We start from the raw sequence: 23,555 nt of genomic DNA, 5'->3' as shown, positions 1-23,555 counted from the left end.
TCCGTCCAGTCTGGTGCAGCAGCACATCTCCTCCTGCAAACCCTCACCCTTGTCCGCATTGCTCTTCTCTGGACCCCAGGGTCCCCATAAAATGGGAGCACCCTGAAAAAAACACAGTTCTTAAGAAAGTTAGCATCTGACAAAAGCCAGTGGCACCATGTGAAGACATCAGGCCTCGGGGAAAGAGGACAGACTGGGGTCAGGTTCATCTAGGCTTGGATCCCAAATTAAGCCACTTAACTGTGTAACTCTGAGCAAACTCCGAACCTCTTTGTCTCAGTCTTCTTATGAATACAATAGGGTAATAGCACTTCCCCTACCCTGAAGATATGAAGTGACAAATGTAAAGGTTCTGTCACAACAACTGGGATAGAGCGGGTGCTCAGCCAAGTGTACCTATTAATATTGACTGAGATTTACTCCTTTCATTAATAGCAAACCTTGTACAGTAAATAATATTAGTCCCATTTAACAGATGAGAAAACTGAGGCTCAGAGAGATTAAGTAACTTTCCCAAGATAAAGCTAGTAAAGTGACAGTTGAGACCCAAATTCAAGTCTTCCAACTTCCAGCACATAGTAGTATTTTCATTACATCACATGTCATAAGGATATTTTTTTTAATTTTGACATATATATTTATATTAATCACAAATCTTCTCATATGGCATATTGTTTAGTGTGTGGATGTTGTTATATGTTTCTTCATTCTATTGGTTTCAAATATTGCAATTATAATTTACATGAATTTTTTCTTGATAAAAAAATGACAGTTCCACTTATGGTTTATATACATTATTTCTAGCTAAATGTTAGTTTTACTAACATTTGTATTTCAGGACTATAGACTCTCACAGACAAAAGCATAGAGATAGAATTAAAAGGTCATGTTCACCTTTATCTGACAATTGGGGATAAATCACTAAAATTTTTGTGGTGCCATTTATTGATCCTATCATATTTATTGAGTGCTGATTAATTGGCAGACATGGTGCTAAGTATTTTGTAGGGTTCCATAGTGACTCAGATGTATAAAATCCTAATATGCTTACCACATGTCCGAGAGCAAGAATGTTCCGGGAAATGTTATACCCCCTGCCCCTTTTAAAGGAATGTTATTCAACCTCATTCTAACACATGAGATGCTTCCTACAGGCTTTGGATATTTTAAAAGATAATCTAATATACCCAAAAAAGACCTCACTAGAAATTCTTTAAACTATTAAGATAGTTTCAGAAAAATGAAGCCATTAGCATTGGCTGTCCTTACCCATTAGGAGAGCATCCTTTCGAGGCGATCGGTATTTTGGCGTGATGATGCTATTTTAAACTGTGCAGGTAATGCCATCCAGCAGCTTCCAGGATGTTCTGCTCCTGATCTAAGTAAAATCTCATTATCCAGAATCAGCACTTGCTCCAAAGGACTGTCGAAGTTTAATTTCATTTGGCCAGTTATTTATACAGACAACTATGAAGCCGTTCAACAGCCTTATCCCCCAGAGATATAAGGAAAACCAGATGTAGGCTCATATACAGTAGACCATGATAAAGGACTCTTCAGCATAAAAGCTTTGCCATGGAGGTTACCTTTGGTTAAAGGCAGCATTTGCTTATTTTGTTGTTTTATTACTTCTAACAGTCACATTAATCCATTTTCACTGTAGTAGCTTTGGGGGGACCCATGAGAACTCATCACTAAAATGGTAACCTATATGTTAAAATGGAAAATTTCATTTGATTTTGAAGGAAAAAAATTATTTAATAATCGGGGAAATTCCTTATGACTGTAAGTATAATAGATTTTGCATTTCCAATTTTTTTTATAAGCACTAGATTTTCAGAGCTTACAGAGATCACACATTTTAAAATAAAGAATTCTTTTGAGTCTCACACACGTGTAAAGAATGTAAAGAATTTAGAAAATGTAGAAAAGAACAAGAAAGAAAATGTCACAAGTAATCCCTTTACTCAAATATAAGTTCTGTTAACATTTTCATATGTTTCTACGCGTATGAAACTATGTATACATTTGTTTTAATTAGCTCATTGATTTAACAAACATTTACTGAGCTCCTACTATATGCCAGGTATTATGTATGGCCTGAGAATGCCTCATGCAAAACCGAAAAAGATCCCCACATTTTTGGAATTTATAACCAGCAGGTAATAAACCTGCGGGGGAGCGCAGGGAGGAGAGACCCACAATAAACAATAAACATAGTAAATCAATACATCCTATAGAATGTTAGAAGATGATATTGATAATGAGAAAAATAAGGCAGAGTAGGAGAGATGGAAAAGCCAGGGATGGGGGGCCTGAGTGACAACAGGATGGTCAGTAAAAGCCGCATTGAGAAGGGCCATTTGGGAAAGACCTGAAGGAGGTAATATGAAGGGATTTTGCAGACAAAGAGCAGAGGGGCAGCTAGGGAAGGCACGAAGACAGCAGTGTGCCTGTCCTGTTCTAGGACTAGCAAGAAGGCCAGTGTAGCCAGCGTGGAGAGAGGCGGGAAGGGTGTGAAGGACCCAAGGTCTCAGAGGTCATAGATTTCAAGCATACTTGTAGTCCACGGCAACGACTTACAACTTTACTCGAAGTGAAATGCAAACCTATGGCAAGGTTTTAAGCATAGAGATGACCTGATTAATCTTACATTTTAAAAGGATGCCACCTATGTCGGTAGTCATATTGTATAACATTTTGTGTTCAACTGTACTCATTCAACAGGGGAGCATTTTCCCAAGTCCTTTTGTATTTATGGGGAAGAGGCATCATCTTAATATCTGCATACTAATTCCATCAATGTACCTATTAGTGAATGTATTATTTATTTTCAGTTTTTCTCTACTCATGATATTGAGTTGAACAACCGGTACGTGAGTCTTTATCTCAGTGTCTGTTCTTCAGAATAGATTCTTGTAAGGGGCGGTACTGAGTAACATGTATGAATAAGAGTTGTGAAACATATGTCCAGATTGTTTTTCAAAAAAGCCACATACATTTATGCCCTCAGAAGCAACATGTGATATATGACATATTATCTTGATTGACAGAATAGTATGCCAGTTTTCCTAACTTAGGAGACCAACAAAACTCATTCACTCACTTATTTATCAACAGACTTCTTAAAATCTATACTGTACAACAGTCACTAGACACATCAGAATGACACAGGCCCATATTTTTCACACACAGCCACATTTCTTATCTTTCTTCTTTCACTCCTTTTTTCTTCATTAACCCACTTTCATATAATTGACTTTGAATGTAAATGACCAACATGCATGGCTCCACCTAGGATACATCCCTTTTCCTCCCTCTCCTAACATTTCTTATATCAGTTCCTCAGTGTGATTTTTGATGATACCTGAAGCAGAGGCTTCACAGAAGCCTAACTCCCAGCATCTCAGAAGAAAGGGTTTGCCAAGCAAATGAAGAGGGCAAACAGAAACACAGAGGAAAATATATATTAAATGCTTTAGAAAAATCATTCTTATGTACTTATTAGTCTTACTAAATTTTTTCAATTAAAGTAGCATTTAAGCAATACAACTTCTTTCCTCAAGAAACACTTTCAATTCAAATTTTCACTGAAGTCAGACTAGTTCTCTGTAAGCTCTGGGGCTTTGCTTCAATGATCTGAATATTTCCCCATGTTGACAAATATAAGACTGTGTGTCTGAACAGGCCATCTATTTGCACAGCTTTAGACTAATTGAATGAATTTTATGTTCTCTTGGATTTAAAAAAGTTTCATCATTCTTTATTTTATAACCTCATGGTAATAGTCAAGAGTCAGCATAAGTATATATATATTTTAGAAACTCAGAACTGAGAACAGAGAAATGTCACTATAACAAGTATTTATGCATTTATTAAAAAGGCCTGCATGTATTATGTTTAATTTACTACCAAAATGTACTTAAAATCTAATAAGGAGACTCTTAAGAGTAAGTAAATTTACAGGGCTTAACACGGTATCATTTCTCAATTTAATATTGAGTGATTTCCCTATGCCAACACTATGCTACTTCTTTACGAGAATAACCCCATTTAACCACCAGAACAGTTCCATGACACAGCTTGTATTATAATCTGCATCTTACAGATGAGGAAACGAATGCTTAGAGAGGTTTAAGTCACATGTCTAATTTCATCCCGCTAACAAGTGGTAAAAATAGAAACTTGAACCTAGGTTTCTCAAATACCAAAGCACTAGGATTTGGCTACCTTGGGACTCATTTAGAGGTCATGGTCATAGAAGCAAAGGATTAGAAGGAAAATTAGAAGTTACAATGGAAAGTACATGGTGTAGAGATAAGAGAAGAAGGGCAAGTCTCAGATCACTCATTTACCAGTGATATAAACTTGGATTACATTTACCTCTAATCCTTGATTTCCCATCTATACAACAGATATAATTAAAAGACTGTGTAAAACAGTCCGTAGATACTAAGCACCTGCTATGCATTAAATGATGGTAATGTGTTTGGAAGTAATGTAGAGAAGGTTGTATAACAGAATGAGGCACTTGCCCAGGTGGTTTGGTGGAAGAACAGGAATTAGCTGGGAGTGGAGGTGGTTCCTGTAACATATATTATTAATGTGTCTGAACTAAAATCTAGATGCAGCAGAATGCAGTGATATATAGGATGTGTTTTGACCCTCCAAACAAATATCGCCTAAATCTTTGTTTAGAAAGAAAGCACTTTGGGGTAAATATATCAATAGTAAGCATCTAATGGTCTTCATGTATGAATGCATGCTCATACAACACTAACTTAGCAACAGTGATGGGTACATTTTGTCTGACATTAAAATAATATTTTTGCACACACCATTTGTAGGGCATATGTTTTCAAAAGTCTCCCCCTAGCCCTCATTAACAGAAGGGGGGAAAAAGCTAAGCGATCTTGTTCTTTCGCTTGATCCTCTTTTCTGAACAAGGAGTTATATTTCAAAATTATTTCTTGTGGGTCTTGGTGAAGGCTGGGATTGTGAAACCACCTTTTAAGGTACAAAAATAAACTCCTAAGGTAGTGATTAAATTCTTGAGGCCATTATTTGTTGTCACCTATTTACTCAGAGATAATATATGAATTTGCAAAGCACAGTATTCTGACCCACTGAATACTGTTCAGCTGAGCCACTTGTTTTATGATTAATAATAAATGATCTGTTTATACTCTTTTTATTGTCATTTTTTAATAGTACCTCACAAAAAGTACACAAACTCAGGTCTGTAACATGTTCACTGATCTGAGGACAAAAAATTATTGTAAAGTTTGTCAACCATCTTTTCTTCAAAAGAAATATTCTTCATTCTTTGATAATGTATCGGAGTGTCGTTACATTGTTTAAATGTCCCTTCTTTGAAGAATGAATGTGAGAGAGAGGTAGTAAAGGATTTTCTTTAAAGGTCCTTATTTGGGAAAATAAAAGCTTGGTTGCTTTATAATATTATTGCTGTTGTTATTGTTATTTTACTGGTCCAGGAGATCAAAAAGTCTGGAATTCACCATTCTACAGTTCTTTGGTCACCTTTAAAAATTAAAACAGGGCATAATGATGGTTTTTAAATATTTTCAGGGTTGAATAGTCATTTCCTGTAATACTTTTAGTAAAATCCTACAAAATTAATGAGGAGTTTGTAGGTCTGCTAGTCGCTGATAAGCTGGTGACATATTTAATTCTTATGGATGACATGATGAGAAAGCCATGCTCTGATGTCCCCAGCCCAGAAAAGAAAAACATGAGTACAGAAGGAAAAAAATGTGAATTTCTTACCAGAGATGGAACAGAAGATTACACAGCGTAGAAGAAAAATCTCGCACCAGACACTTGTTAGAAATGCAAGACATTTTATTTGAGCTACTGCAGTAGGGGAGAGAGATAACTCTTTATAGAACTGAGCTCAGCTCCAAATACGATAGGGACAACTGGGAATTTATAACCATTGGGCAGGGTGAGGGGTTCGGTGGATAGAAAATTACTAAGAGGAGATATCAAAGGGAGGGGGATCCTTGCTAAAATGGCCTGACAGGATTCTTGTTAGAGTCTGACCAAGGACTTAGATATTCAGAGTGAAGGATGAGGAACTTGAGTAGATATCAAGGGTGGGAGAATTTTACTAAACTGACTTAGCAGGATTCTTTGCTAAAACTGGGCTCAGCAGACCAAGGTCAAAATCCAGTTGAAAAGACGGTTCAGAGGAACTTGACTAAAGTTTGGTCAAGGAGGGAGTGTTTGTCAATAGATTGGTCAGAAGGTGAAGGTAAAAGAAACTAACATATCATGTGATTTTTAATACAAATCATTTTTAAATTAAATTTATTTAAAATTTTAAAAACAAAACAAAAAACAGTTCACCTATTCCTCCCACCTACTTCTCCCTCTTGTTTTATAAAGATATAAATATAGATATATAGATATAGATATACTCACACATATGTATATGTTTTTAGAGTCCACATATAAGAGAGACTGTACAGTATTTGTCTTTCTTTGTCTCACTTATTTCACTTAGCATAATGCCCTCAAGGTCCAGCCATGTTGTTGCAAATGGCAAGATTTCATTCATTTCTATGGCTGAATAATATTCCAGTGTGTGTGTGTGTGTGTGTGTGTGTGTGTGTGTGTGTATCCACCCATCCATTGATGGACATTTAGGATGTTTCTATATCTTAGCTATTGTAAATAATGCTGCAATGAACATGGGGTGCATATATCTTTTCAAATGAGTGGTTTTGGTTTCTTTGGAGAAATACCCAGAAGTGGAATCGCTGGATTGTATGATGGTTGTATTTTTAATTTTTGAGGAGCCACCAAACTGTTTTCCATAGTGACTGCACCAATTTACATCCCACCAACAGTGCACAAGGGTTCCCTTTTCTCCACATCCTCTCCAACACTTGTTATTTTGTCTTTTTACTAATAGTCATTCTAACAGGCATGAGGTTATAGCTCATCGTTGTTTTGATTTGCATTTCCCTGATGATTAATGATGTAGCGCATCTTTTCATATACCATCTTTTCATTGGCCATCAGTATTCAGATCTTCTGCCCACTTTTTAATAGGGCTGTTCAGTTTCTTACTATTGAGTTGTATGAGTTCTTTGCATATTTAGGATAATAGCCCCTTATCAGATACATGATTTGCAAATATTTTCTCACATTCAGTAGTGTGTCTTTTTATTCTGTTGATGGTTTCCTTTGCTGTGCAGAATCATTTTAGTTTGACGCAGTCCCATTTGTTTGTTTTTGCGCTTTTGTTTTTGGTGTCAGATTTTAAAAATTATCTGTGAGCTTACTGCCTATATTTTCTTCTAGGAGTTTTATGGTTTCAGGTCTTATGTTCAAGCCTTTAATCTATTTTGAGTTAATTTTTGTGTATGGCGTAAGGTTGTGGTCCAGTTTCATTCTTTTTCATGTGGCTGCTCAATTTTCCCAACACCATTTACTGAAGAGACTGTCTTTTCCCCATTGTATATTCTTGGCTCCTTTGTCATATATTAATTGACCCTATATGTGTGCATTTATTTCTGACTATTCTATTCCAATGATCTATGTGTCTGTTTTTATGCCAGTATCACACTATTTTATAGGTTTGTAATATAGTTTGAAATCAGGGAGTGTGATGCCTCCAGCTTTGTTCTTCTTTCTCAAGATTCTTGTGGGTTTTCAGAGTTTTTTTATGTTTCCAAAAACAAATCAGTTTTTGAAAGACTAACCTAAACCCCTGAGCTTCATCTAACAAGTTAATCCCTTTAGCTGAGGGTAAAAGAAGGACATTCACTTTAGCAAATTTTCATTTTGAACCACACAAATGTGTATTTTTAAATCCTCTAAATTCTAGGTTGTGGCACATTGTTAAACTGGCTTTAACAAGACCAACTTGATTCTTTGCTCAAAATTCCTTCTGATAGATGTGAGCTTTTATTTTTGTTCCAAGTGTCGCGATTAGAGGATTTAGTATTAAAGCTCAAGAGTGGATATCCTTAACAGAACTGAGACAATCAAACCAATTACTATATTTCACTGAAAGCGTTCTTTAAGTGGGGAAGAAGATAAGAAATCTTACCTTTTAGAATCTTAAAATTGTCTAACTTTCACTGTGTTTACTAGACTCTCGCAACGATAGCAGCAGGATCCCTTTTCGGTAGAATTATCCTGGGAAGTACTTTAGATTATCTTCTCAGATGTGGCTTATCTCACCATATGTCACCACTGCAGAAAATTAAGCATTGAATTCAAACACTCTTTTGTGCATAATCTTTTGAGGTCAAACAGGATGCTCAGAAAGATAAGAAAAAACAACTTTAATAAATACTAATTGAGCATCCATCACTGCCTAGCACTGTCCTAGGTTGTAAGGGGTCCCTAATCTTTCAGTATTTACAGCCTAAAGGGGGATACAGACAAACATTACATAATTATATGTCATTTTGACAAATGCTATAACAGGATAAGGTTCAGGGTGCTGTTGAAACACACAAGAAGAGTGTCGATCTCATTTCTTGGGTTGGGTTGAGTGCTGGGAAGAGGGTGGGAAGAGGTGAGAGTGTATGTGTGTGTTTGTGCATTGACAATGGAGGTTTGGAGAGGAGTAGTGACCTCCTTGGCAGGAAGAGGGAAGGGAGAAAGTGCAAGAAGTGATTTATAGACTGAGACCCAAAGGATAGAGAAGGAATTATCCAGGAGGAAGAAAGGGGACTGAGAAGGGTGTTTCTAAAAGAAGCAACATCATGTGCAACGGCTCAAGGGCAAAAAAGAATGTACATTTAACTTAATACATTAGATAAATGCTTCTCAAGCTTTAATGAGAATACGAATCACCTGAGTTTAATGTCAAACTACAGATCTTATTCAGTAGTTCTAGGGCAGGACCTGAGCTCCTGGGTATCTAACAAGCTTCCAAGAGATATCAATGCTGCTGGTTCATAGACCAAACTTTGCGTAGCAGCATATAAACAACTCAGTCTCCAGTAACTGGACACTTCACTCTCTGGTGAAATAACTGAATATTCCTTAAGCTATTTTCTGATGGTGACCTACTTATTCACACTGCATGAATCATTAATGATTGCAGTGTGGTGACAGCTCAGGACTCGGGCAATTCATATATAACATTGCTCTACAAAGGAGTCTGCTTCTCTTCCTATAACATTTTTAAAGTCACTGCTTTAAATTCTGCTTTTTTACCTTCTTTCCTACCTTCGCCTTCCTCCTCATTGAAATGTATTTAGCAGTTTCAGCATGAAACCTGTCTGAAAGGATGTGCTTAATAAATACTGTCAACACTTGTCAAAATCAAACGAAAATGTCCCAGGAAAGTATTTGCAGCCATACCCATTAGGAGCAAGTCATAAGGCTGTACTGTATCTTGACAGCAGTTCTTTTAATGTCAGTTTGAACTCATTTTAATAAATGCATGAGTTTCATGTTCTTGCCATCTCTGTCTCATCCTGTAGCAGCAAATGTTCTGCTTCTCTAGAGACAACATTTTTGCAAATACTCTAAAAATTCCATTTCCATTCCAAAGACACGGGAACAGATTGGGCTGTGTTGTAGCCACCTACTGGAAATTTACATCCATGTCACATGATTTAAAAGATATGCCTCTCTAGATATATTTTGGATATAGGTGTCAATAAGTTGATTCCTAATGTGTTTCAGGAGAGTGAAAGATGCATTGGCCTTGGTGCAAGGAGTTGCCTCACAGTTATTGTGAAATAATGCACAGATTTTAGTCCCACTATGTGACTCTATTGCCTCATTTACTTCTTATAACAATAAACAAATATATATATATTTTTTTTAATGCTATACATGCTTAGCCTTAGAACAAATGGAGTGAGCCCTACAGGAAAACAACAGTTTCAAATCCCCTTCTTCACCTTCATCTCCGACCAGGATCTCACAATCATGTTAAAGGCCGAAGGGCTTTCAGGATACATGTGGGTAGACTTGTCATTTCTTCTTCCCACTAGACTGGCTCAGCAGTTAAACTTTTATGTGCGTAGTAATTACCATAGCACCTGTGGCTACCTGCAGTCATATACAGAAGGCTTCATGGGAAAACAAGGAACTTCCATGGGTGACCTTTCACTTTTCCCGATGTTCCCATTACTCCCTGATTTTGGACCTACTCTCCCTAAGTTAGATGTGATCCCTCTTTAGAAAGATCACACATTGTTGAAGCTCTGTTTCTACTCTGTTTTATATCAGGTTTGTCTCCACCTTACTTCTCAGTCTGCCTACTTCCCATGCTCAGGACCGATAACCCTGCAAAGAGACATGGGAGGTGTCCTAACACTGAACCTAAGTCCTTTGGTAGCCTGGATGGAAGTGATCCACCAGCTCACCAGAGCTGCCTAAGGGACACAGTAGCAAACAGGACATGTAGCTTTGTAGACTCTTCAGCCTGAACTGCACACGGAGCTTTGGCTCCTACAAGAAATAACATACAATTTCTCTGACTTATGGGCCAAGTTATTACAGCCCAAAGTTAGCTTGGTCTGTGGTCCTGTCTTCCACATGAAAATGATTTGGAACCTCACCTGTTTGGTGTTTGTGTAAAAACCAAACTGTCCTGTGGCCAAGAAAGCATTCAGAGCGACATCTGCAGTTGCGTTTGAGGGAGAATCACAGTTAATAGCATAAAAAGCTATCACCCCATGTGTGGGAAGCCTGTAAGACTACGGCTGAAAACTCAGACTCTCTATGATATTTTGAAAGTGATGTCCATAGTTAGCAGGGACCACAGACTTTACTCCAAACATGTCATCTATAAAAGAAGAGACAGACCCTGAAAAGCTAGGCAGTATCCTGGCTAAGATGTTATAGCCAGTATCTGGAGGCCGTTAGCTTTTTCATCCTTTCCCCCTCCCTCTCTCCCCTCACCTTCTTTCCTTTCCTTCCTTCTTTCCTTCTGCAAGCTTTCACCAGTTCAACAAAAATAACATGGGTGCTGTCTTTTCATTTAAATTATACCCATTCTATTCCTCAAGGTGGCAATTTCTCAGAAAATAACACATAAAGTTTAAAATAAAGCAGATTTTACTTGAATTATTCTTTGAAATGTTTACCCAAATTTCTGATCTGTTACATAGCACCATCAGCAGTCATGTAAAAATGTTATTCATAGTCATTAATAATAGAAATACAAACAGACTACATACATGCAATATTTGACTTATGGTTAATTGCAATGCAGTGAAAGTTGACTAATTCAGAACTTAAAGCAGGAGGGTTATATGTTACTCAGAAATACATTGCTTATTTAACTGATTTTCTATTGTGCTTCTCTTAAGAAAAAAATTCTATATTTTCGGTTGATAATTACATAAAGAATCATTAGACACTATTCCAAAAAATGGATTTTAATGAATTGTACATGTTCTTTGTGGCAAACAACCATGAAAATAAAATGTGTAGACTTGAGATAACAGTACATTTTCTTAAAACCCAAATTTGCATATTTTCACAAGAAAAATATTTAGCCTAATTTAAATACAAAAAAACCCTCTGAATCTTAATATTTCTAAGTATTCTAAAAATATTTTCTAAAAATAATTTCAATTTATATCACATCTTGAGGCTGCAGAAATAATTTCAAATCTTTTAAAACATTTATACAGCCCCGTATATAGTCAAGCCCACCAAGATTTGACAGAAATAGGGGAAAAGGATATAAGTCTAGAATTATGGAGACAGAGAAGTTAAGATACCATCTCCAGCCACAGAGATGATAAAGAGATGACCTGTGTTTTCTAAAGCTCATGTTCATTTCATGGTACCACCCTGCCTCCCAGTTAAAATTATGTTCTTCCCTCATTTTAAAAAATAAAATGAGTATTTTTTAATGTGTCCATTTTGGCCGAGCAGAATTAATGTGAAAATTGAAAGGATATTACTTGGGTTTTAAAACTGCTTGCTTAAGAAAAGATGTCAACCCTGCTAGAAGTCATGCAGATGCAATGTGTCCATCCACCTACACTGGAAGGTGATGGGTCGCAATTTTATATTCACAATGGAATAGGTCATAGTGGTTCCACCAATTATAAAAGTGAAACCAACAAAGAGGCGAACATCAATGTCAGCAGGAGGGTTTGCAGTGTTCAGCACAATCTGAAAAGATGATTTTCCATAAAACCACATCATGCTTCTTTCTTTCTGCATATGGAGATGATTCACCAGAATGTGTTCTCTTTTGTGTTTTGGGGCACAAACAGCGAGTTGGAGTCACCCCTGATGTATGAGGTTCCGGAACTGCAGCAGGGCAGCGCCAGCGGCAGCTCGGGAAGTAGCTTGGGTAGCTCCATCACTGCGTGTAAGAAGGTAACACTGCCTAACACCGCTCTCTTCTCACCGATTGAACTTGAACACTACTTGAGTTTGACTTTTCAAGCACTTCTTCTAAAGCAGAAACAGCAACAAAAACACACCACAAAATCACCCACAATTTGCTCTCCAGGACAACCCCCTGATGACATTCAAAAACCTAATGCATGGAAATGATCAGAAAACTCAAGCATTTCAGAAAGGTCTGATTAAAAAATTCTAAGCCTCCAGTGCTTCACTTCACCTCCAACTTTTTCTAGTAACTCTTTCCAAACATAGCCACGGATAACGGCTTCTTGGATCTCCTTGCAGAAAAATCTTCACAGGTTTTGAATGGCCCAACTTATTATATTAAGCTCCTAAGTCTATATCTAAGAAAAATTCACGGCTCTTCTCCTTTTGCTATTTTCTTAAAGGGAAGGGTAGCCTGGTTATTTTATTAGGAACAGAATTGCATTTCCTGGAGTACAGATTTTAGAACTGATAAGCGAATCTTGCTTTAAGACACTTGCAGAAAGTTGTCATTTGAACAACATAAAATCATCTAATTTAATGGTCCGATTTTTCCAGCCAATCCAACTTGAGGCCCAGAAATTTAAAGCCAAATGCCCAATTCCTGATCTAATGCTTTTATCACTATTCGATGGTGAATTCCAGAGGAAAGTGTGTTCCTTTTCATGAAAACTTAGAGGAAATCACACTGGATTAGTTCATTTATTGTTAAAATAAAGTTCAATTATAAAAAGTGCTTAGAGCTATAAATTAAGATAAATTCTTTTACTAATCATATTGTATATGTATATATAATTACGTATACATAATGTGCATTATATATGTATATATATTTCAATTTATTGATTACTGTACCCAGTCAAGAAGCCTTATATATTCTCTGCTTGTGTGACTTTGTACAGTATTTAAGTATCAAAGAAAACAAATATCTTCATTAGAAAACATATATTGATTATTTAAAAAGTAGCATTAAACATAATTTTACAAAATATTTTCATGCATATATTCATAACCAAATATAAAAATATACCTGCATAATTAATTAAGGATTCTTATTATCATGTGTTAGATGATCCTCATAAAATTCTTATAGAGTTTTAAGTGCTATGAATTCCAGTTTTTAATGTAGAAAACTGAGGCACTATAACTCAAAATGATTTTGAGTTACTTATGAAAGAACTAAAGCAGCAGGTTCTCAAGCCCTAGGTATGGTCTTTTCAACTCTGTAACTCTAAATTATAAAGTCTTCACTGGATGCTATATCTTTCAAAAGGCTAAATGATTTTTAATTTATTCTAATTTTTAAATAACTCTATTTCTATTGATTAGAATTCCAGTGGCATTTAAAAGAAAGACTGAAGCCAGACTGCCTGAATTTGACACCCAGTTCTATAATTACTAGTTGTGTGATTTCAAGCAAATTACCTCTTCATGCCTCAATTTGTTCGTCTGAAAAAAGATAATATTACCCATTTCACAGGGTTGAGGTGCAGATTCAATGAGTTTATAGACTTGAAATGTTTAGAACAGTGCCTGGCATACTGTAAGCACTCAAAATAATGATTACCTACCTATTATTCTAAAGAATGATTTTATCAACAAGTAAGCAGTGCCAGAAAAAAAATTCAATATTGGCATTACCATGCTGAGAGAGTTAGTACTTTATGATCTGTTTTCTCAATTATGCTTATTTCCCTAGAAAATAGGTAGTCATATTCATTTTTTAAAAATCATGCCTGGAAGCTAATGAACTAATAGAGCTGTTTGGGACTGGGCAGCTACTAGAAAAAGTAAAATAAAAATTCAGTCATCTATTCTAAATGACTTCATGTATATATATATATGAATTTAAAGTTTTAAATATAATTCTACTCATTCCACAATTATTTCTAGAACAACTAGTATTAGGTTGAACCATATGAAACTGACTTTTATATGGATCAAAAATGATCAAATATGGGTAATTCCATACAGTCCAACCCAAATACTTTTAAAATTTTGTTACATCCTGAGGAAAGATACAAGGATAGATCACAAATGGCCCCTGGTCTGGAAGAATTTACAGTCTAGTGTGGGAGATAATACTAGTTTCTCATGTGAAAAGTCAAACAATAATTAATAAGTTAAATAATTACATAAGGTAACTACACAGGCATATCTCAAGATAGACAAGTGCATCTTAATTTGGACTTTGAAGTATGATTAAGATTTGAATGAGTAAAGACATTATCCAGCTAAATTTAGGAAGGATTGTTACAAATTAATGCAGGAGAAGTCAATACCTTTGAGTACTGGCCATATTTTTCTAATATTCATAACAACACATTCCTTTCATTTTAAATATTCTCTTAAGCTTACATACTAATTGCATTTTAAGACAATTTAGTAGCCATATATGCCACGTGTCGTACACCATGTGGGCTACAGTTGTTTTCCTTGCCTTCAAAAAAGTAGCCCACCAGTGTTTCTTCTTTTCTTTGTATCAGGAACATGGGCCCTCAGTGAAAGGCATGAATATTGAGACTTTATTCCTTTATTTTATTATTATATATTACTGCAAGCTGATTTAAGTGATCATGATTATATTTTTAATTGTATTAATCACAGATAATGGGATTGGGGAAGTGAGGATCTATATGTTCACAAATGCACTATAATGTATATTCTGTACAAAAGTGACAAAAAGAATAAGGACAGCTCTGTCTTAGAAACAACAAGGCTGTCCAGCTGAATCACCACTCTTCACAGTCAGTCAACCTTCTATAAGAGTAACATGGATAATTGAAGTCTATTGGTAATTCCCCAAACTCATTTCATGTAATAGCTTCATCTTCTTCCCCATCAAACCTTCTTATCAGAACTGATATATTGTTAAATTAATCGGTGGAAGAAATAAAACAAGGGTCCAGAAGATAATGCATTAGTTGAATAATCAGCCTCTGAAAAATTGCAAATTGACCGAATGTATTTCATGTGTTGTGTGCTTCACAGTGAATCTCTAAGGTTTTGGGGAATCCTACCCAGGTGCAATTTTCTTGTTAGGGAAAAATGATCACTGGACACCATAGCTGTGAAAAAGCCATATCATCAGGAAAAAGACTTCGGTGGTCTTATTTGAAGGACTTATTAACTCCTTAATATATGTTTTATCAGTAAGTCTTTCCCCAGAGCTAAGATTACCATATCATCTGGTCACAGCCTATGTATACTCTCCTGGAGTTTTGTGGATAGACTCCCCTTTTGCTCTCAAAAGTTCCCTGGTAATGTACAATGTTATACCATTATCCCAGCTCTAGCTTCAGAATTATTCTTTCTCTTCCTTCTCCCCTTCCTCTAAGTGCTAAGAAAGTTATCAGATAAATTCACACTGAGGTGTTAGTGATTGCTTAAAATAAAGCAATAAAATTGCAATCTCAATAAAATAGTGACTGCAAAAATAAAAGCTATTTTTACTTGACTACTACTACTGCTGAACTAGTTCGATTGCCCCCTCCCTTAACTGACATTGACAACTGAGCTTATTGAGCCTGGACATGGTTTCAGAATTCCATTCATCACAAAGCATCAATCCATCCAAGTTGGGATGTAAGCTAACCCCTATGTCACCCTAATTTAATGAGCACCAAGACACAGGGGAAGTTTTAATGTATGTAAAATAATGCACTTAAATGATAGAATTCCAAATATTGCCAGAAAAAAATTGAGAGAAAGAAAGAGAGCTGCTGGTGGAGAGGGAACACTGGAGCCCTCCGTGGTATCTCTTAAAATTGTATCTCACACGGACATTCCCTGATGTTTCCTCCTCTCATAGGACAATTCTTCCTTACAAGACAAATGCAAACACCTTTGTGAAACTGAATCATAGGGTCTTTCCTTTAAATGAGCTAAATTATTATAAATGTTATCCTTTTATGTCTGTTAAGCACTAAGTGAAAGGTCCTTATATTGTCTCTATAATAAATCAAAATCTGTTATCTAAAGGGAGGTAGTGAAATGTTGTGTAACAAAGCTGGACTTGGAATCCAAAGTCCTGAGTTAAATTCCAGGTTTCTCTTTTTACTGTGTGATCTTAGGCCAGTGATGTAACTTCTCTGAGTCAGATGTCTTAGGGTTGGTGTGACGTTTATATACGGAAAGTTTTGTGTAAGCCCTTGGCACATAGTTGGTGCTCAATAATGACTAGTTCCAAGTAAATAATCTTTACACAAGGGCAAAATTTATGTAAGTAAAATTTTAAAACTAATCTGGACGTAGCATGCATTGTGCCTTCATTGTGTTGAGTATCTGTTAGACTTTCCTCTAGTTTGAAAGCATTATAGTCAATGCCGTATTTCCACAATAGCTGGACATTTTCGATGCACGCTTTACTTGATGGACTGAAGATTTGTAACTTGGGATATAGTGGAACCAAGTCTCTGAATAGGATTCATGTGAGGAAAGAATTGTTGGAGAAGAATCAATACCTCAAATGTCCTTCTCTTTTTGTCATGTTAATTAAATCCACCTTAAACTTTGACTTAACAAAGGCAGCAGGCTGATAACATTTCAGGTTCCCAGCGGCAAAGTTTGATCTTAATATGACATCTGATCGGCTCTCTGAAGTTTCAAGAGCATTCTTTGGTGTGACTGGCCTCCTTTAAACTGACTTAAATTTGCTGTCAACAGTGGCACAGATACATCTGAAGAACAGAACGGATGCCCCTTGATGTTTCATCCTACTCTGTAATATACATTTTCATCTAAGCCCATATCATTTTGATGACATGTAATTAACAAAAGCAATTCAATTAATGTGTGCAGCCATGGGCATACAAACTGAGAAGGTTTTTCAGAATTGGATCCATATCTCTAAAGACTTTTTTATTAGTCAGAATTGTACTGCTCTTGGCCAAAAGCCCCAGTATTAATTCTAGGAAGTACATGAAGGAAAATAGCTATAATATTCTGTATTTGTAGAAACTGTTTCTTTAAAGGAAGGAAGGGCTTTTAAAAGTATATAACTAAATAAATAAATTTTAAAACAAAGTTAGCATAAATGAGCCATAGCCACCTTTCTATAGAAGGAAGACACAAGGCTTTTCCCTCTGGAGTGTAAACAACTCAGAGCTCTAGAAATACTCTCTTCTGATCAAGCAACCTGGTAGTGATTTTCAGGCTCAGATTTTGATAGCAGAGAATGGCCTATCCAAATTTTGTTAAACTGCTAGGTGTCTTGTTTTATTGCCCTCCTTCAGGAGTAATCAGAGGCATTGAAGAAATGGAGATTTTTAAGAAAAGAATTAGAGAGTATGGACTTCCCTGGCAGTCCAGTGGTTAAGACCCTGCACTTCCAATGCAGGGGTCGTGGGTTCAATCCCTGGTCACGGAACTAGGATCCCACATGCCGCGTGGTGCTGGGGAAAATAAATATGTATCTATTATATAATATATTATATAATATGTATATATAATACATATATATCAATTTTTGTCCAACAATAAAACGACCTTTAAAAAAAAAGAAATAGTCGTCTTACTAAAAGTGATATTTGAAGATGGTTAGTATAGTAGTTCTAAAGATAATTCCTTAGAGGAAAGGGAGAGTGGAGACTGGGATGCCAGGAGAAGCATAGCTGATGTGGATAGGGAAGCAGGGAACAGAGAGGCAGAACCTGTATACAGGCAGTGAGAGGAAGGAAAAACCAACTCTGATGAGACACAGTTGGAAGCCAAGGTCAGTAGGTCTCCATGACATTGAGAGTTGAACAGAACCATGAACTCTGACTATTTGAACCAAGACGTCCATGAATGGTGGTGTCATTGAGGTCATTAGGAAGAAGAGCTAGGAGACAAGGTAGCGAGTTCACAGGTTCAGATTCAGCCAAGCTGCATCTAAAGAGCCAGCCACAGAATTCCCTCTGGGGGCCATTTCGCTGACTGCCTAAGGAAACTTCCTCATGTGCTGAGCCACACTGACATCCAGGAGGCTGCAAGGTTGCACTGAGGCCAGAACAAAGATGATGCGGGCTCTGGTGGGGACTAATTTCCTCTGCCTTCACCAAAAGCAGGTCGAAATGATGAATGTCTTCTCTTGCCTTTAAAGCAGCCTGGTCCACACTGAACTTTAGAGAGGTGGGGCTATATGTGCTACATGGAGAGTTTATTCTTTGGAAAATGTCAATTCAGTAATCTTACATGGGAAACTTTGTTGAAAACCAGCAATTATGGCTCACTTTGCAGTTTGAATATGATTCAGCTTCTTACTTCAAAAGTCGAGACTTCTATTCAGGACTCCACACCACCTCTCTTTCCTGCCAACAATTGCTATATAGAGTATTTGAGACTCCAATATACTAGTCTTATTCTGTTCTCTACAGCTCCGTTCCTTGAGCGTCCTTTTTGCCGTGTGTGAACTCCTGGAAGGATTTTGCAGTGTCTTTTCTTTCTTTCTTTTTTTTTTAACCAAAAAGTAGGACTCTGAAAACCCAGAATAGCTTCAAACATTTTGTGGAATTGAGGGTGATGGTGCACTATTGAAACTAGGCAAGTGATCTTTTTTCCTGAATTATTGCAATTACACCAAACCTTTATATTAGGTATTCAATATCTCTATCCAAAACTGGGAGGGGTCTAAATATTTTTAAATATCTAATCTGGCATTCAAAACTCTCTTTTCTCTCTGTGGGCCTTTAAAAGATCTTACCATCCCAGGGTTCCCCATCACTAGCCTTAAGGTTCTCCTCTCTTTCCCTTCAGTCCTCCATCTAAACAACACTCTCGGGCTTCCCTGGTGGCGCAGCGGTTGAGAGTCCGCCTGCCGATGCAGGGGACACGGGTTCGTGTCCCGGTCCGGGAAGATCCCACATGCCGCGGAGCGGCTGTAGCCTGCAGTAAACACCATGTTCCCCACCAGTCCTAACAGCATCCACCTTCCCTGTATCTGGCCAGGCTCACCCTTCTGATAAAAGTGCCCACTTTTCACTTCTGCCAGAATGGGATGGAAACATTTAGCTCAGATAAACTTGAAGAGTCCTCCATAGGGGCCTTCTGGCTCATGAATCTCTGAAAATGAGCCCTGTCATGTGCATGCCCACATTTACTAGGCTGATCTCTACATTTTGAGAAGGAGACCTGCCCTAAAATATCCAGATGGGGGCTCACACTCTCCAGAATGAGAAGCATCCAAGAAGCAGGTGTGAACCTCAGCAAATTATGGGTCCATATGCTGACATCTTAGAAGGTAGTTGTTCCCAGCAGCTTCTTCCAAAGAACAGTCAAGAAATGAGAATTGCCACTTTCTTATAATTGCCAAAAGCCAAAGGCACGCATCAGTATTCAAGGGATACGTGACCAAAGCCGCTGTCCCTTTGATGAACGGCAAAATCTGCGCTACTTACACTTTGCAGAAAAATCATACAAAGTCAATGGTAGGTCTAGATACACATCATGTGTTTTCCTACACGTGCATTTTTTCTTACATTTTGCCTCTCCTAACATTAAAAATCACATTTCCATCACTGGTCATATCAACATGACAGCATTATACTGCATCTAAATAGGAATTAAGTAGCAATTAATCAGCTGTCCTCCATTTATGTCTAATTTGACTCTCTCTAAATCAGACCATTCATAAATTATACTATAATTGCATTTCCCGAGTATATCTGTGTTTGAAACTCTTGCATTTTATACTTGAGACTCAAGCTTGGTTTTCATTTTCATGTGGAGAAAGCTCTGATCAACTTTCAAAGCTTTCTTCAGCCACCTGACTGGCTGAAGTGTGATGTGGCAGAAGTAAACAAGCGTGGCTTGATACTGCTGAGTGGCCCTCTGTGCTCTTAAACCTTTCTTGTGATCGCATCGAAATACAATGTAGCTTCCAGGGCAGAGTAATTGTGCAGCACAAGAAAAGCAGGGAGAGATCTGAAACTGTCTACCTAGTTCATTTCTTGCCACATTAGGATAAACTCTGTTCCCGGTTAATATACAAAGTCTCCAGATTACATACACGGGGACATTAATTTCAAAGAAGAGAGCCCTTTTGTTCGTGAAACATTTCCATTTTATACTCAGTTACTTGCATGTGTGACATTTGTCAGAGATATTTATAAATCAGTATATTTCATATTTATTTCCCAGAGGCAAGCTTAGTTCGACCAGATTGCTAAAAGCATCCCATAGATAAGGACTCTCTCGCTATAAAAGTACAGTTTATCTAGAGGTTAGTATGTTTATAACGAGATATGAGAATGTCACCTTCTTTCTTCTTTCTTCTCTGGGGGTATTCCCTCCCACCATTCTCCACAGTAAAGAGAGAAAGAATTGCAGATCTGCTGCTAAGCATTTCCTTCCCAAACTTCCAAACCACCTATGCCTTTGCTCTGCTCCTTGACAGTGGAGAATTGCTAGTTTCAAGGCCTTAAAAGAACGCCATTGTTTTCCAATACTTTGTAATAATCAATTACAAGAATTTCCAAACTGTACTAGGTGTCAGTCGTGTAATGCAAGAATGTTTCACATCCAACCAGATGATCATATTGCAGAATACGTCCTATGAATAATCAAACATGATTATTCACACTTTGGAAACAGTTTCCCCCTTTTGTCAAAGGGGGCTAAATACACAAAACGTCAGGCAGTCAGCCAGAAGAATCGTCATGAAGAGGAAAATGTTATCTTAACATTTAATTCAACCTTCTGAGAAACTGAGACGAAACCACTGCGTTTTCTATGCCACTTTTTTCTCTCCACACAATAATTTCATTTCCAGTTTGTTTCCTTGTCTCTTTTTAGGAGTTCAGTGTGCTTTAAATAAGCAATAGATTTTCGCTGTGAGGTAATGAAAAGGTATCATATCCCAGAGTGGAAAACAAAAGATTACAGAGTTCTCCAAAAAGTTCACTAAGGCGCAGATTAAATCAACATAAAATAAGTGTGTAAAATTACACAAAATCTTTTGACTTCCAGTTCAGTGTGTGGCGGGGGGTGGGTTTTAAGCTATTATAAAAGTTTAAGCTAATAATTAAGCATTATTTAAGCCAGTGACTAAACATCCAAAAATTATAATTAAACATTTTGTAGAATCTTAGAGTGCTTCATGACATTAAAGAATATCTGGCTCAGCTCAGCCACGGATTTCTTTCCAGTGAAACATAAAAAGTTCTTTCTCATCACTTCCCCTACCACTCACTCTGCACCAGCCGTTATGGGCTCTTTGCTGTTCTTCAAAGTCAACAAACACAGTTCTGCTTTGAGCTTTTGTTTTTGCTGGTGATCTCTGCCTGGGATGCTCTTCCCTCGGGTGCTTGTGTGACTGGCACTTTGATTCATTCAGAACTCTGCTCAACGTCACCCTCAGAGAGGCCAGAAAATATTTTGCAAAATACATCTCTTAATTTTTATCCCTTTCTGTGGCTTTATCTTCACAGTAGTCACAGTAATTTTCACAGTGGTCTTCATTATCAGAACATATATAAATATGGAAAATTTATTTGATTATGGTCTGTCCTCCCTCAACAAGATGAGAAGAAAACTGTTTGCTTTGTCATTATTTTTGTTTTGTCCACCCCTGATCGCACAGTAAAGAAGCAACACCTAGTAAAAACAGCAGGTGCTCAACAAGCAGCCATTGAATGAATGAATGAGGGAATGAAAACTTAATGTGGATGGTGTTATCCTTCTCTTGGAAATGGTATTCCAAAGTTAGCATCAAATATAGAGTCTAATTAATGCTTTATTGTTTTATGAATGTGATTTGTACCAATATAGAATCCAATTATATTTTAAATAAAAGAATCTTAAAAAGGAAAAAAAATCTTTAAAAAATAAGAGGAAAATAAGCCTCAATGAAGTACCACTGTGCACCAAGTAGAATGAGTAAAATTAATTTGAAAGCAAAAACTGACAACACCAGGCACTGACAAGGATGTAGAGCAACTTGAACTCTCATATGCTGCTGATGGGAATGAAAATGGCAAATCCACTTTAGAAGACAGTTTATCAGTTTCTCATTGAGTTACCACACTACCTAGTAATCTCACTCAAGCAAAATAAAAACTTAAAACTTTCTCTAGGTATAGTATCATGTCATCTGCAAACAGTGACAGTTTTACTTCTTCTTTTCTGATTTGGATTCCTTTTATTTCTTTTTCTTCTCTAATTGCTGTGGCTAAAACTTCCAAAACTATGTTGAATAATAGTGGTGAAAGTGGGCAACCTTGTCTTCTTCCTGATCTTAGAGGAAATGGTTTCAGTTTTTCACCATTGAGAATGAAGTTGGCTGTGGGTTTGTCATATATGGCCTTTATTATGTTGAAGTAGGTCCCCTCTGTGCCTACTTTCTGAAGAGTTTTTATCATAGATCAGTGTTGAATTTCATCAAAAGCTTTTTCTGCATCTATTGAGATGATCATATGGTTTTTCTCCTTCAATTTGTTAATGTGGTTTATCACATTGACTGATTTTCATATATTGAAGAATCCTTGCATTCCTTGGATAAACCCCACTTGATCATGCTGTATGATCCTTTTAATGTGCTGTTGGATTCTGTTTGCTAATATTTTGTTGAGGACTTTTGCATCTATGTTCATCAGTGATATTGGCCTGTAGTTTTATTTTTTTGTGGCATCTTTGTCTGGTTTTGGTATCAGGGTGATGATAGCCTTGTAGAATGAGTTTGGGAGTGGTCCTCATTCTGCTATATTTTGGAAGAGTTTGAGAAGGATAGGCATTAGCTCTTCTCTAAATGTTTGATAGAATTCACCTGTGAAGCCACCTGGTCCTGGGCTTTTGTTTGCTGAAGATTTTTAATCACAGTCTCAATTTCAGTGCTTGTGATTGGTCTGTTTATATTTTCTATTTCTTCCTGGTTCAGTCTCAGAAGCTTGTGTTTCTCTAAGAATTTGTCCATTTCTTCCAGGTTGTCCATTTTATTGGCATATAGTTGCTGGTAGTAATCGCTTATGATCCTTTGTATTTCTGCAGTGTCAGTTGTTACTTTTGAAAATGAAATGAAAAATGTTACTTTTTCATTTCTAATTCTGTTGATTTGAGTCTTCTCCCTTTTTCTCTTGATGAGTCTGGCTAATGGTTTGTCAGTTTTGTTTATCTTCTCAAAGAACCAGCTTTTAGTTTTATTGATCTTTGCTATTGTTTCTTTCATTTCTTTTTCATTTATTTCTGATCTGATTTTTATGATTTCTTTCCTTCTGCTAACTTTGGGT

General features: G+C 36.8%; 1 protein-coding gene across 1 annotated transcript in view; it reads left to right on the top strand.

The window, feature by feature from the left end:
* Positions 1 to 12,186: 12,186 nt before the first annotated feature.
* The window catches only part of SPHKAP (SPHK1 interactor, AKAP domain containing), a 115,553-nt gene continuing 104,184 nt past the window's right edge, over positions 12,187 to 23,555 (top strand). The window contains exon 1 of the mRNA XM_007100863.2: positions 12,187 to 12,339. Within this exon, the coding sequence (XP_007100925.2) occupies positions 12,187 to 12,339 (153 nt within the window). The remainder of the gene's footprint in view (positions 12,340 to 23,555) is intronic.

This window comes from Physeter macrocephalus, chromosome 2, assembly GCF_002837175.3.
Source record: "Physeter macrocephalus isolate SW-GA chromosome 2, ASM283717v5, whole genome shotgun sequence".
Lineage (NCBI taxonomy): Eukaryota > Metazoa > Chordata > Mammalia > Artiodactyla > Physeteridae > Physeter > Physeter macrocephalus.
The sequence above is the reverse complement of the archived record's forward strand: the minus strand, read 5'-3'. Positions and strand labels throughout refer to the sequence as shown.